At 45.3% G+C, this 16,046-nt stretch overlaps 4 protein-coding genes across 5 annotated transcripts in view; 3 read left to right on the top strand and 1 right to left on the bottom strand.

The window, feature by feature from the left end:
- The window catches only part of SARC_08090, an 11,162-nt gene extending 6,157 nt beyond the window's left edge, over window positions 1-5,005 (top strand). Inside the window, exons 9-15 of one of the 2 annotated variants that reach the window (XM_014297949.1) lie at window positions 932-1,066; window positions 1,636-1,828; window positions 2,324-2,415; window positions 3,008-3,118; window positions 3,784-4,083; window positions 4,548-4,759; window positions 4,859-5,005. In XM_014297949.1, the coding sequence (XP_014153424.1) occupies window positions 932-1,066; window positions 1,636-1,828; window positions 2,324-2,415; window positions 3,008-3,118; window positions 3,784-4,083; window positions 4,548-4,685 (969 nt within the window). In that variant the 3' untranslated portion in view covers window positions 4,686-4,759; window positions 4,859-5,005. Of the gene's footprint in view, window positions 1-931; window positions 1,067-1,635; window positions 1,829-2,323; window positions 2,416-3,007; window positions 3,119-3,783; window positions 4,084-4,547 lie in introns of both variants that reach the window. The other variant, XM_014297950.1, reaches the window with a different exon arrangement.
- A 1,944-nt stretch (window positions 5,006-6,949) lies between these two features.
- On the top strand, window positions 6,950-8,476 carry SARC_08089 (hypothetical protein; the record flags this gene model as incomplete). Its single annotated transcript, XM_014297948.1, has 3 exons — window positions 6,950-7,079; window positions 7,460-7,563; window positions 7,820-8,476. 3 exons carry the CDS (start codon window positions 6,950-6,952, stop codon window positions 8,474-8,476), a joined length of 891 nt encoding a protein of 296 aa, XP_014153423.1.
- A 59-nt stretch (window positions 8,477-8,535) lies between these two features.
- On the top strand, window positions 8,536-8,895 carry SARC_08088 (hypothetical protein; the record flags this gene model as incomplete). Its single annotated transcript, XM_014297947.1, has 1 exon — window positions 8,536-8,895. One exon carries the CDS (start codon window positions 8,536-8,538, stop codon window positions 8,893-8,895), a length of 360 nt encoding a protein of 119 aa, XP_014153422.1.
- An 888-nt stretch (window positions 8,896-9,783) lies between these two features.
- SARC_08087 (hypothetical protein) lies at window positions 9,784-15,829 on the bottom strand (the record flags this gene model as incomplete). Its single annotated transcript, XM_014297946.1, has 8 exons — window positions 9,784-10,070; window positions 11,161-11,376; window positions 11,717-11,821; window positions 12,606-12,717; window positions 13,057-13,163; window positions 13,912-14,063; window positions 14,957-15,066; window positions 15,767-15,829. The coding sequence occupies 8 exons, from the start codon at window positions 15,827-15,829 to the stop codon at window positions 9,814-9,816; spliced, it is 1,122 nt and encodes a 373-aa protein (XP_014153421.1). The 3' UTR covers window positions 9,784-9,813.
- Between the last annotated feature and the right edge of the window lie 217 nt (window positions 15,830-16,046).

Raw genomic sequence — 16,046 nt, 5'->3', positions numbered from 1 at the left:
CTTTGTAAGTTGGGAAGAGTATAGTACACCTTCGAAACGGATATGTTTATGAGCGTGGCATGGTCTTTGTAAGTTGGGAACGAGTATAATACTCGCTTGAAACGGATATGTTTATGAGCGTGGTATTGTCTTTGTAAGTTGGGAAAGAGTATAGTACACCTTTGAAACGGATATGTTTATGAGCGTGGCATGGTCTTTGTAAGTTCAGAACGAGTATGGTACACCTTTGAAACGGATATGCACACGCCGGCAATGTGTTTGCTCGTCTTGTACTGCACGCGTATGTACCTATGGGTTGAAGGAGCGCATGCACAACACTTGGGCGTCTCACGGGTCTGTCTTCGCTCGCTGTGTACGGCTTGCATTGATGTGCCTCATTTGTGATGTCATTTGTGATTCTCTGGATTTGTCTTCGTATTTCTGATTGTGTCGTATCTAGGCAACGTTTTGTCGGGCACATTTGCGCTTTCTGTTCATGTAAGCGTGTAATGTCGATGATCATACGTGCTTGTTGTGTGTCTGTGTCTGTGTTTGTGTCTGTCTGTGTATGTGGTGCCTGTGTCTGTGTCTGTTTCTGTGTCTGTGTCTGTCTGTGTACGATGATCATACGTGCTTGTTGTGTGTCTGTGTCTGTGTCTGTGTCTGTGTCTGTGTCTGTGTCTGTGTCTGTGTCTGTGTCTGTGTCTGTGTCTGTGTCTGTGTCTGTGTCTGTCTGTGTATGTGGTGCCTGTGTCTGTGTCTGTGGCTGTGTCTGTCTGTGTATGTGGTGCCTGTGTCTGTGTCTGTGTCTGTGTCTGTCTGTGTATGTGCGTGTGTGTGTGTGTCTATGTGTGCGTGTGTACGAGTGTGTGTGTGTGGGCGTGTGTGCATCCCTAAAGATGTATGCTAACACATTCTCTTACCTTGCTGACTCTCTCCCTTGCCACTTCAGATGACGCTTTTTAAGTATGTGGATGATAAAGACGTGTTCCAGAAGTTTTACTCGCGCATGCTGGCCAAGCGCTTGATCCATTCGCAGTCTGTCTCTGAGGAGGCCGAAGAGAAGATGATTGATAACCTCAAGAATGTATGTATCATGCTGATGTATATCTGTGGCATTATAGCTGGGTAGGTATAATTTTCTATGTATGTAACCTGCTGATGTACATCTGTGGCTTTATAGTTGGGTAGGTATAGTGTTCTATGAATGTCACCTGCTGATGCATATCTGTGGCATTATAATTGGGTTGGTATAATTTTCTATGTATGTAACCTGCTGATCTATGTATGTCACCTGCTGATGTATATCTGTAGCAATATAGCAGGGTAGGTATGGTGTTCTATTGCATACTGATGCGTTTGTACAGGTGACAGTGGTACCCTTTGAATTGCTCATTCCTCTGCACCCGTCTGTCGCACATTGGGAGATCTCTGCTGATGACCCCCACCGTATCAGCCCATGCGGACGTGTCCGTGCATGTGTTAGGCAACCATGCCCACTCGTCTATGTATCTGATCCCAGAATATATCAACAAAAGAAAAACCCTAATCCCTAGCTAATTGCGGTATGTAACTATACTATGTAACTTCGTATCCCAAACCTCTGACTGTCGTACTTGCCTACACACATGCCTGATGGCCGATGTATGCCCACAGGAGTGTGGATTCGAATACACCATGAAGCTACAGCGTATGTACACCGACGTGGCGCTGTCGGCCACGGTTAACCAAGAGTTCTCGGCCTATGTGGCGCAGAAGAACATTGTGATGGATTTAGATTTCTCGTCCTTTGTGTTACAAAGCGCCGCATGGCCCTTGAACGCAGTGGACACGGACTTTGACCTGCCTGGTATGCATGGACACCTGAGCTACGGCAGCAGTTGCTAAAGCCACCTACCTACGGCAGCAGTTGATATAACCACCTACCTACTGCAGCAGTTGATATAAACACCTCCCTACTGCAGCAGTTGATATAAACACCTCTCTACTGCAGCAGTTGATAGAAGTGTTTGTGTCTGTGCTATCGGGTGTATGCATGTATACTTTGCATATAGCTGCATGGTCACCTACCTACTGCAGCAGTTGATATAACCACCTACCTACTGCAGCAGTTGATACAATCACCTACCTACTGCAGCAGTTGATATAGCTGTGGCTGTGGCTGTGGCTGTATGTGTTGAGAGTTATCAGATACCCCTCCAACCCCTTTGCTGTGGCTGTGGCTGTATGTGTTTAACAATTATCAGATATCCCTCCAACCCCTTTGCTGTGGCTGTGGCTGTATGTATTTAAAAATTATTAGATACCCCTCCAACCCCTTTGCTGTGGCTTGTCCCGTGTGCAGGTCCGATGGAGAGGGCTGTGCAACACTTCGAAACCTTTTATCACGAGAAGCACAACGGCAGGAAACTGCAGTGGATGCACCACGTCTCAAAGGTACACACATACCGCACTATACTATGAACCACGTCTCAAAGGTACACACACACCGTACTATACTATGCACCAAGTCTCAAAAGTACACACACACCGTACTATACTATGCACCACGTCCCAAAGGTACGCACATACCGTACTATACTATGCACCACGGCTCAAAGGTACACACATACCGCACTATACTATGCACCACGGCTCAAAGGTACACACACCGCACTATACCATGCACCACGTCTCAAAAGTACACACATACCGTACTACACTTTACCACACCCTTTGGGACAGTTACTCTCTGCTGTTATAGGGTATGTGAGATGGTGTATACTACTACACCGGACGCTTGGCTTTGGGCTGTTGTGTAGTATGTTGCATGTTGGAAGTATGCGCTACGTGACTGTGGGTGTGTGTGCTTGTAGGTGTAGGTTAGCTGGAATATGTCCATGTATTCCATTTGTGTATCTACACGTAGGCAGATACGGCACAGCGCGTTATTTTTCGGTTGGGTAATGTCTGTACTGTCTCTGACTGATCTGACTGAACGGATTCTCTGGTCGTGGGGGTTCGATGCAATGGTGGAACTCATGCACAGGTGGACATTAAGCTGAAATATTTGAAGAAACGATATGAGGTGCAAGCCACAAGTTACCAGGCGTCGGTTCTACTGATGTTCAACGAAAGAGATACATACAGCTTCGCTGAGGTGAGTGGTTGTTTCTGTATATATTTATATATTTATACATTTATATATTTATATATTTATATATTTATATATTTATATATTTATATATTTATATATTTTATATATATATATATATATATATATATATATATATATATATAGGATATATATATATCCATATATATATATATATATATGTGTGTGTGTGTGTGTGTTTATATGTGGTCGCTTTAGTCGAGTTTATAAGCGTGCGAGGGTCATGCGATGAATGCTGGTACGCCTAACTGCAAGTACATATTATACCGCTGTTTTCAGAGTGTGTGCTTTAGACAGCGGTTTCGTTGTCTTCAGAGACCTGTGAAAGTGACCTCAGCCGTTCGCATCGAAACGTTCACATATCTCCAGAATGCACAAGTTAATGTTAAATGACAGGGCAAGTCTGTGAAAACCTGAAAACCTAGGCACACCGTAGATAGTACATGCAAGGTTAGGCATGTACAAGCCTGCAAGTCTCCCGCTCACCACGCACACTCACGTTCGGCAGGGGGACGATGAACTATGAATTAGTGTGTGCATGTCCAGTAGACTGTACGTCATGCAAGATGTGTGAATTAAAATACCGGAACGTTCCTTCTCTCGTTCACCCCCTCCTTACACACACACACACACACACGCACATGCGGCAGATTCAAGAGGAAACACAGCTGAACGCCAGCGAGCTGACCAGGACACTCGATTCTCTGGTCAAAACACGGCTGCTGCTGCACGCGACCGACAACAACACTAGCGCATACGAGCTCAACACGGGGTTTGCCAGCAACCGTACCAAGTTCAAGATCACACAGGCAGTACAGGCTGAGCCGGCCAAGGAGGCCAAGGAAGCGTATGGGGCTGTGCAGGAGCATCGCGTGTTCTACCTACAGGCGACTATTGTGCGTATTATGAAGGCCAGGAAGCTGTTGGGCCACACAGACCTGGTGCAAGAGGTGGGTGGGTGGGTGGGTGTGATAGTCTCCATGGGTTTATTTGTGTAGGTGTATTTGCCTACGAGGTGTGTGTGTGTGTTATATTTTGCCTGGAGTTGATTTGCCTAGGGGTGTGTACTACGCGCTGCAACTGCCAAACACCGAAGACTATTACCATATACTATACACACCCTAAGTGCGTGCCCCCTATGTAGGTATTCATAGTTGTAAACTGTTTGTTTCTACCAACTGCAGGTGGTGGTCCTATGCGGGTATTCATAGTTGTTAACTTTTGTTTCTACCAACTGCAGGTGGTGGTCCTATGCGGGTAGTCATAGTTGTTAACTGTTTGTTTCTACCAACTGCAGGTAGTGGTGGTCCTATGCGGGTAGTCATAGTTGTTAACTGTTTGTTTCTACCAACTGCAGGTGGTGGTCCTATGCGGGTATTCATAGTTGTTAACTGTTTGTTTCTACCAACTGCAGGTGGTGGTGCAATCCTCCCGTCACGGCAAATTCACAGCGTCCATTCCGCAGGTGAAGAAGTGCATTGAGCAGTTGATAGACAAAGAGTATCTGGAGCGGACCGGTCCTAATAAGGACAAATACAGCTATGTGGCCTGAGAACGAACAGAGCGTTGTGAGTGGTCCACCAGACATGGGGTCAGAAATGGGGGCCTTTGTTGTGGGATGCTTAGGCCTTTGGCGGGGCCATTGGTATGGAACACGGCCTATGACAGGGCCATTGGTATGGGACACTTAGGCCTTTGGCGGGGCCTTTATTATCGAACACTTAGGCCTTTGGCGGGGCCATTGATATGGGACACTTAGGCCTTTGACGGGGCTATATTGGATAAGAACCGCTTTGCGGTGTGTTGCAGTATAGACACACTAACGAGGAAAATTAAAACAATGCTTTTCTCTCGTCCAGAGAACCACCATCATCTGTTGTGTCTTGCTGGTGCGCTCAGCGTCGCGCAGATCACTCAAGGTTGTAGTCAACACTCGTGTATCCTCAACCCTAAACCCTGAACCTTAATCCCACACACGCAAACATGGTGATCACTGTATGAACAATAATATATTGTCTCCGAATACATGCATGCGTTGACACTTTGTTGTGATTGCTCGCGATGACGACCTTGTGCGTACATCATGAAGTAGATGTCTCATAGTGGCTGTGCGTGCATCATTTTTAGGGTTTATGTATATATGTATGTATGTATATATATGTGTGTGTGCGTGTGTGTATAGATATAGATATATATATATTTATATTTATATATATATATATATATATATATATATATATATATATATAGTATATGTATAGTATGGAGTGTATGTATATATATATATATATATATATATATATAAGTCGAGGTGGCACCTGTGTGATACTAACTGTACAACTAGATGTGTGATAGTATATAACACGTGATACTATATGATATTCAGTTGTGTGGTGCTTGTTTACTTCAGGTGTGTGTTACTACTGTACAACTAGCTTTGTGATAGCATATGGTATTTAGTTGTGTGGTACTTATTTACATCAGCTGTTTTAGCTGGCTGAGTGAGACTTCTGTGATGATATGTGTTTTGGATCATTCAAAGTTGGAAGTCGAATGGACAATGTATACACATAGTCGACTTCCGTGTTTTATTGTTTAGACCATTGGGTACCCTACTGACTTTCGGATGCTATTGTGATCACAACTTTTGATTTTCATACAGCCATTGGAAATATGGTGCGAAGTATGCCAGTATCACACTAACTCGAGGATTCTGGTTCAACTTATAGCAAAAAGCGAGCAAGGCGCTATATAGCTATGTTTATATAACAAACTACATATGCATATTCAAGTCCGAGCTTGTCGGTTTATTCAAGAAACGTTCTGTTCTTTTTACTGTTGTGCATCGCTTTCGAACTCGTCAATGATACTCCTACCAACCGGCTGATTCAGTTGATTTCGTTGGATTTGTTCGACTTGGTTCGTGTTTACTGTCTCCCCTAACTATAACTCTGCAAATCAAATTGGGCACGTTGCCGAAACTCCAAACTTACCCCCGGGTATACACCCACACCTATATATTTCATACACAGATGAAAGAATAAAATCGAACTAGTTGAAGTGTTAGAAAACAGGATATAAATACATACATATGTTCGCATGAGTGTCTTTTAAGTCTCGTGGTACATGAGTACTGAAAAGATAATACATGTAAGGTGCAGTGGCATTTTTTTTTCTGTTAAAAACAAGCAAAACATGGCGCTTCGACGCCTCCGGTCTCAGACTCAACTCGCAGTCTACAGACAGTCTACTGACTACTCAGTAGTCAGTACTCACTACACTGTGTTTTATTTTATTGGTACTATGGTCACCGTACGGTGATGGTATGCAGTGAACTAGTGATCTGCTATTGTACTACGTCATATATACTCGGCTAAACTAAACCAATAATAATCATTGTATCCACTTCTCGGCTATGACATCACGTCTGACAACCAAATACCATTCTCTTTTCAGTTTTCACTTCACTAAAACCCTAAAATGCTCGAGATTTGCGTAAGAGGAAGGGTTGAGTGACGGACGTGACATGATAACGAATTTTTAACCATACTCTCACACACGTGTATATATATACATGTATATATATACATGTATATATATTTGTATATATGTATGTATATATATTCATTCGATATTCTAAACGATTCCACGCCACAATTTTACAAACCACCAAATATACACATCAAAATATACCTAAGTAAGTAGCTAATCTAAGCACCGTTTAATATTATGGAGGGTGTGGTTAGCTGAATGCTTGTCGCGGTGTGTCATTGCATCCATGCCCTACCCCCAGAGCAGTTCTCGTGGGAGAATGGCATGCTGTGTGAGATGGACCCTCTATTGGGCGCACCTGAGGATCACTTGCGCATGCTGGAAGAGAAGACCATTGGCGGCGAACGCCCAAAAATGTACAGAGCTGGGGATTTTGTCGCATACTATGTACACGGTATGTTATTCTTAGCTTCACTTGTGTTTTGGGTGACATGCAGTGTAGCCATAGTGGTGCATGCGCTGGCTTGTAGCTTGCAATCTCGGTCTTGCGCGGAGTGCTTCATTGTATGAGGTTTATATGTTTATACGCTTGTGATACTTAAACTAAACACCTTTGGAAATCAGTAGTGCGTAAATCACACTGAATATGTTGTAGAAGGTCTGCATTCTATTACTAGTGTTTTAATTTGCAATCACCATTTTTTACTAACCCTGGCGGAGTGTGAGTATATCTGTATAGAGAATCCATTCTCTTTCCACCAACGCCCTCTAGTATGTCATCCTTTGGTGTATTTGCAACGCTTGTGCTAATTGTTAGGACTCGCTTATCTGTAGGCATGCCACAGTCAGAGCTGGAGGAGTATGGCAGAATGCCCGAAATCCTGAGCATGGAGCCCATCAAACCATCCTACAGAATGGCCGACCAGTGCGACAGTCAGGTATGCGTTCGCTATCTATGATCTTGCAAGCTTACTGCGAATTGCCTTAAGTACAGGCTCTTCATGCCACAGCACATGAGCTTTCCATATTCCTCGTGCACTTATATGAACAACGTGTGCAAAGCGAGTTGCTTAGTTATCCAGTGGCCACCTATCCATGCCAGTACCAACTTAGCCAATGTTGACCATCAAATCCTCTCATCTGCACCACCCACACAGCCTCCCTAACAATCGTTCACACCCGCACTGTACACAGATGCTGCCAAGTGACGGTCTCGTGTGGAATCTTGAGCACGTCTCCAAACGTACCAGGGCAGCCTTCAACGGCACATACCTATTTGGTCGAGCTCTCGCCAACGACGATCCGATGATTGACCTGTACATCATTGACACAGGTGTAGACACCACAAACGTTGATTTTGGGGGTCGGGCCGTGTTTGGGGCGGATGTCACTGGAGAGGCTGCTCTAACATCGCCACACGGTACAAACAGCGCAGGGCTTGCGGGGAGTACGAGTTATGGGACGTCCAAGCAAGCGCGCATCATCAGCGTGAAGGCGCTGGCGGGGGCGGATGGGCTGGGCAACACGCGGCTCACCATGGACGCGCGGCAGTATGTAGTCGACGACGTCCAACGCAACAGAAACGCGCGCAGCGGCAGGCAGACGGTGGCCAACATGAGCCTGGGTGGGCCCAGGAGTGTGACGCTCAACCGCATGGTCAATGCGATGGTGAATGCACTCAACATACACGTGGTGGTGAGCGCCGGCAACGAGAACCTGGACGCGTGCGAAGCCTCGCCGGCCAGTGCTGCCCTGGCCATCACAGTCGGGGCCACCGATGTCAGTGACCAGCGGGCCGGTTTCAGTAATTTCGGGGCGTGTGTGGACTTGTTTGCACCCGGGGAGAATTAGTGACTACAGGCCTGAACGATGCACCTCAGCGTGTGTCTGGGACCTCGTTTTCCGCACCTATGGTGTCGGGTCTGCTGGTTAATCTACTGGCCGCACGCCCAGGCATCAGCGCCAGAGCGGCGGCACAGCTGTTGATAGACACAGCTGTGGTGGGAGATATATGCGATGCAGGGCCAAACTCACCCAACCGCATGGCGTTTCAGGACTGCACCACACTGACGGGACAGGACAGGGCCACTGGCGAGACCTTTGTCATCGATACGCGGCATTTGAGTGGGACGCTGGGGGGTGGGCCTGAGGGTGGCGGCATTAGTACTGGCGTATACATTGTCTTTGGAGCGGTCAGGGCGGCTGTGAGTGCAAGGCTCGTGGTGGGGTTGGTCTGGAAGTGTGCTGGCGCAGGCGGGCGAAGGAAGTGAAGCACATTACACGACCCACCACACTGTCGTTCGATCGGCCCAGGAGCCCGGGACATCCCGGATTCTCCCACTCAGTTTAACTCAAAGGCTATGGGCGACTGATACAGTCATACGGACAACGAACCAGCCCCGCTGTGGTCGTTTAATCAACCCCCGCAACAACCTGGTACATCTACGGTAAGAGTTAGGAGGCCATCTGTGGCCCGTAAACTCGATTATATCCTACACACACCACCACTGGCTTACGATTGACATGTGTGCGGATGTGTTAAGCTTTTCGGCATGGAGAGAGTGACCACCTCCCTGGGTCTACCACCTGGGCCCACCACCTGGGCCTACCACACACATGAACTTATCTATTGATGAAGCACTGCGGACCGCAACACAAGACATTCGATGAGACAAAGAGCTCAGTACACTGCCAATGTAATTACACAGCAACATTCTTAAATGGGGCCAACAGGAGCACCTTTACTTTAATCTAAAAAGGGGCCAACAGGAGCACCTTAGTGAAGCAGGTTGAACAATAACTTTAATGAGGCAGGTTGAACAATAACCTTAATGAAGCAATATGAACAGTACTTGCATAATAAAGCAATATGAACAATACTTGCATAATAAAAAGGATCGCAATAAGGTGGGGCGTGCAGATGAACTTACTTTAATCTAAAAAGGGGCCGACAGAAGCACCTTAACAAAGCAGGCTGAACAATACTTGCAGAATAAAATATATCGCAATAGGATTGGGCTTGCAGATGAATTTTACTTGCCAAATTGGTATCAACGGACTAATTGAAGCTCGACAAAAAAATCTGTAGCACAATGAATGGCACTATGCTAAATGTAGTGGATGAGTGCGAACGTATTGCCATACGCCATTGCGTTGAGGTGACTTTTACTTTCCTTTATTACAATGTTCTACAGCTCGTTTCTGGCAACAGAACCCTCACGCCCACGCTTATCATTCGAATCAGAACCAGACAGCCTCTCTGGGATATCCACGCGCGCATTCTTGCGCAACCGCGTGCCGCACAGAGCATCGAAATCGCATTTGTCGACAATTTCTGCGAAAGTATCTTTAAAGGCAGTGAGAGGACAGTCGCCCGAAGGCGTTGTTTCACAGCCAGGGATGGGGGTGAGGTCCTCGTTCACATACATGTTGACATACGGCTCACCTGTGCAGGGATTGATGCGCACAGTGTTACACGTGTTGGTGTGCTTATTCCGTGCTGGTGTGCTTGTTCCGTGTTGGTGTGCTTATTCCGTGTTGGTGTGCTTATTCCGCATGTATGCAGACGCAAGACAATATATCCTTCACCTGCCTTCACGTTGAAGTACAGACATTCAGGACATTTAAAACATTCAGGACATTTTAGACATTCAGGACATTTAAAACACTCAGGACATTCTAGACATTCAGGACATTTTAAACATTCAGGACATTTTAAACATTCAGGACATTTTAAACATTCAGGACATTTTAAGCATTCAGGACAATTTAACATTCAGGACATTTTAAACATTCAGGACATTTTAAATATTCAGGACATTTTGAACATTCAGGACATTTTTTTGGATGTGCATATCCTTTCATTGAGTTTAGCGATTGTTAGTACTGCCTTGTCATTTCATCAATTTCTCCGATAGCGGATTGCCGAAATGCTCCGTATCCGTTCCAATATGAAAAGACAAGCGAGCACGTTCTGCGGGTGTAAACTAGGTCGTGACAGCCCCGTCAAACTACTTCAATGTATGTGGTCCTTAAGGTGCCATTCGTTTGATAATACGCCTCATATACAAAGTGTCGCGTCTTCATCGTGAACTGGCATTACGTTGTGGGGTCACTACGCAGAACGCGATAGTCTCGTCATTCACAACTGTTATCCAGTCGACGCCACAAAACCAGAGTATTAGATCAACATGCATAGACACCGCGAGAGGAAACGATAAGTTGAAGCATGACTCACTGTACAAGAACAAACCCACCGAGAGTGCGCATCCAAACACACAGGCCTATCTACATGTAGTGTTAGTCTGATTGGCATCAATCGGTAAAAAATATTAGATATTACTGAAGCAATCACAAATGCGTCTCACGACGTACATCCGTTGCCACTAACACGTCCCCCTACTCAGATTAGTGATGTAGTAGTCATAGTAATAGTGATAGCAATAGTGATAGTAATAGTGATAGTAACAGTGATAGTAGTAGTGATAGTAGTAGTGATAGTAATAGCACTAGTAATAGTGATAGTAAGTACCTACCATCGCACTCGTTTAGCGAGAAGAAAACATTTGCAGCATAGGGCACAATGGTACTCGCACGGTACTTTCTCTTCAATATCGCGTCGTAGGTGGCGTTTGCAAACAGCCCCTCCTCGTCTCTATACAGTCCCAGTAAGCTGATGAACGGTTGGAGCGTCTCTGCGTGTCCGAAGCGAATGCGGGCACGCAGATGGTGTGCATTCCCACTGCGGTAGTCTGTGGTTGAGATGAGTTGGAATGAGTATGTAATTGCCACTGCGGTAGTCTGTGGTTGAGATGAGATGGAATGAGTATGTAATTGTCACTGCGATAGTCTGTGGTTGAGATGAGATGGAAAGAGTATGTAATTGCCACTGCGATAGTCCGTGGTTGAGATGAGATGAAATGAGTATGTAAGTGGACAGACATGTGCGAAGGATGCTAGCAAATGCCCCTGCATACACGTGTTAATCGTATCAGACTATAGTCTGATGGGTGTGGTCTGAGTGTGTAGGGTACTCTCATGTGATATGCGTATAGCTAGTTAGTATCGCATGTCGTGTCATAGTCCTCATACCTTTCCAGACGGCTTCTATCTCTTCGACTATCGAGCTCATTAACGGACAGGCAATGGCATAGTTGAGGGTGTGTCCATAGCTCTTCACCCACCACTGCTTGAGATCTGTGAGGTTACAATCCAAATAGATGTTATTGAAACATACGACACTCAGTCGCGGGTGAGACAAATGCCGTGTACGGCATATTGGTGGCTACGCATGGTATGCTCAATAGCACTAGTCAGCCTACCAGGGCTATATATACACAACTATTCGATACATCAGCACCTTCTCTGACAACCATACTGGGTCTGGGTGAGACGACCAATCACAATTAAAAGTGTCCCTATCAAAAGCTGATGTTGCCTCACAACTTCTCGCCTTGAACGGAAACATTGAAAACTCTTATAGCCATCACTACGATAGAGGGCAGCCTGGGGGTTGTGAGTGCGTCTTAATGGATTCGCTTACAATAGGTAGTGCCGCTCCCTATAAAATCCGATCATAGGGATGAATTGATTGATTGATAGATTGCTTGGTTGTGAACGTGTCTTCATGAATTCGCTTATTAAAAGTAGTGTCGATCTCTATAAAATCCGATCATAGGGATAAATTGATTGATTGATAGGTTGCTTGGTTGTGAATGTGTCTTCATGAATTCGCTTATTACAAGTAGTGTCGATCCCTATAAAATCCGATCATAGGGATGAATTGATTGATAGATTGCCTGGTTGTGAGTTCATCTTCATAGATTCGCTTATTACAAGTAGTGTCGATCCCTGTAAAACCCGATCATAGAGAGGAATTGATTGATAGATTGCTTGGCAAGCATGCCTCTGCTTATAGAGCCCGCTCGTGTACAAGACGCATTGAGTGATGCGCAAGCCAGATGCCTTGCCAGGCGCATACCGTCGTGAAACTCGAGTACTTCTAAGGTCTCCGGCCCCAGAAGTGTGCACCAGGGACTGAGGCTGTCGTGGAAGTATGTGTCGTAACTGCACGCACGGTACATGGCAAGCACCTGTGGTTAGCAGTGACAGACATTGCACGTGTCAGATGATACTTTCAAGGGAGCGACAGCAGGCATGTACCTACCAGTGGATGAGGTGAAGCTGGCGTGTGCATAGGGTTTTAGGGTTTTGGGTTTTGGGGTTTGGGTTCCTTAGATTTGACGGCACGCTCAATGAGGGCATCGTCAATAGAAATTGAAAGGACGACACCTTACAACCGCCTCAGGAATACACAGAATGCATGTATCATTTGGGCTTTTATATCCGGATTGAGTCCACATACGGGGACTGTGTGGGGTGCAAGCAAGGCAACACTATGGGCAGCATAGTCAATACAGGCGGAAACACACCTGCGGAAATGTCACATCGAAGCCCACACTAGCGCTGACATATTGAACTTGCTTGGTTACCAGATCACTCGTTTTGAAGCGTTTAAACTCTTTGGTGGTTTCCGTTTCTGCAGCCGAGAGAGGGACGGACATTATGTTGCGTGATACTGAACCCATACAACAGCCACCCCTCTATAGTTTAACAGTAGTCAACTGGTTGCTGTCTACAGATTGGATTTAAATGTGAACAACAGACCCGTCCCGTGTGACATGAGACCAGTGAAGCCAGCAAGTCTGCGTCTTTCAACACGCATCAACTAGTGAAGCATGCATGTCTGAGTCTACCAACTAGTGAAACATGCATGTCTGAGTACTTTACCACCCATCAACTAGTGAAGAATGCATGTCTGAGTCTTTTACACACATCAACTAGTGAAACATGCATGTCTGAGTCTTTTAACACACATCAACTAGTGAAACATGCATGTCTGAGTCTTTTACCCACACATCAACTAGTGAAACACGCATGTCTGAGTCTATTAACACACATCAACTAGTGAAGCCGGCAAGTCTGAGTCTTTCAACACACATCGATAGGTGACTGATTAGTCTGGCAATAGCTGAGACAGCCACTGATACATCGCATCGATATAATTTGTGTCATCCCATGAGTCTGAGTCAAGTGAGGGTATCAGCAATACTAAAGCAGCATGTACTAGATTGACATATAGACGCACAAGGGATACAATGCATAGCACGACATGTGCTAGCTTTCTAGAACCTGTCTGAATATATACAGCTGTATTGAGAGCCTAACATTGACTTCCCTGGCTCATTGTATTATTCATACAAACGCATACACACACAGAGACTCACGTTTATGGAGTGTTCGATAGTCCTTGCACACGGTATAGAACCGTAGTTCGGTGTCTGTGGCAATTGTTTCAGAGGTGATGTCTATCGGTTGATATCCGCTCGAGCCCAAAGCACCAGTGCCCTCGAACAAACCATACGTGAACGCAGCTGCACTGAAAAGGGATGGGGACGGCAATAAACCATGCGTGATGAAACAGAATGGGGATGGCGCAGAGTTCATGACCGCCCATTATATGTAGTAGAGGACGCTCGCACTAGCGTACTACTCCATCTGAACACAAGCAGTTGAGAATGCTTTGCCATCGCCAAGAGAGAAATACAAGCATCTGTAGTAGAGGACGCTCGCACTAGCTTACTACTGCATCTGAACACAAGCAGTTGAGTATGACTTGCCATCACCAAGAGAGAAATGCAAGTATATGTAGTAGAGGACGCTTGCACTAGCGTACTACCGCATCTGAACACAAGCAGTTGAGTATGACTTGCCATCGCCAAGAGAGAAATGCAAGTATATGTAGTGGAGGACGCTCGCACTAGCTTACTGCTGCATCTGAACACAAGCAGTTGAGTTTGGCTTGCCAACGCCAAGAGGGAAATGCATCCTTTATGAGGGCCATGAAATGGGCAAAAGGCAAGTGAGACAGCCGTGGGACAAGCACGGCTTCAGGGTTCTCATGAACGCGACAACACGACCGTGTGTCCGATCAACTAGATAAATGCGCAATTTACCTACTACGCCGAACGAAGACGCGCTGATGTACATTGTAGGCGTGCGGCAACACACGTGCCGTTCAAGGCTTTGTACTAGTAAGATCTTGTGAATACAAAGGTGGCCTGCAGTGTTGCAGCGTGCGTCTGTATGTTCTTGTAGAGTTGAGAGCTCGCACTTGTTCATAGACCATGCACACTATAGTGTCCCCATCGATACCAGCTCAGCAGTACCGACACATTCAAAACAGAGACAGTCCGCAAGGACTTAAGTCAGTCAACAACCATGACATGCGTATGAGCAAGTAGTTATACTTGTAGTACGTTTAGCACTAACCTCTGACCGGTGCGGCTTATTTGTGTCTGTTGGAACTTGTACAAAGTGGCCTTGTACTTCGGCGTCAACAGAGCCGCAAAGTGCTTCCGCACACGCTGCGCCAGGTAGTACTACAGTCCAAGGCAAAGCACAGAAGCACCAATGCGTTAACGAATTGAACGGAAGTTCCGTGCCAAGGTGATGCAAAAAGGGATCAAGAGTACGCTTGGAAAGTATAAATGGACTTTAAAAGGGTTCAAGTGCACGCTTGGAAAAAATAAATGGACTTAAAAAGGGTTCAAGTATACGCTTGAAAAAATAAACGGACTTGAAAAGGGTTCAAGTGTACGCTTGGAAAGTATAAATGGACTTAAAAAGTGTTCATGTGTACGCTTGAAAAAATAGAATGAACTTGAAAAGGGTTCAAGTGTACGCTTGGAAAGTATAAATGGACTTAAATGTGCACGCTTGGAAAGTATATATATATAGGCATGCCTGGGCATGCATGGTGATATAATATCCAGATCTTGGTGCATCAATTCCGGCAGCCATGCGATTCTACAGCACCCCGAGGGACCTTCAACAAACAAGCACATATGATATACATTTATGACGAAATACCAGTAGTGTGGGTGGAAAGTGAAGCATATACACATATGCAAAAGGTGCAATAGAATATACGTATATGATGTAATTCGAAAACGAAGCTTCTACATATGTAGGAAAGGTGCACTATAACATACGTATATAGCGTGAGACTAGTATTAAAATATGTGATATCGATTTATTCCTTTTGCATTCGCACATTAAACTATTTACACAACTGAATACCCTTGGCTTCTCCGCAAACCGTTCATTGGTTTGTACATTTTCGACTCCAACGTATGTGTGCATAGTCAATTCTTGCCGCGGGGCTTATTGAAACCAACTATATGTCCAAATTCGCTTATTAAATCCAACTATATGTCCATTTTCGCTTGTTAAAACCAATTATCTGTCCAATTTCGCTTATTACAGCCAATTATAAATTCCAATTTCGTTAATTTGGCTTAAAAAATACAATCGTATGCTTATATACACTCACCGGTGTTATGATTTTGATTTAAACCTC

This window comes from Sphaeroforma arctica (assembly GCF_001186125.1).
Source record: "Sphaeroforma arctica JP610 unplaced genomic scaffold supercont1.694, whole genome shotgun sequence".
Taxonomy (NCBI): domain Eukaryota; class Ichthyosporea; order Ichthyophonida; genus Sphaeroforma; species Sphaeroforma arctica.
The sequence above is the reverse complement of the archived record's forward strand: the minus strand, read 5'-3'. Positions and strand labels throughout refer to the sequence as shown.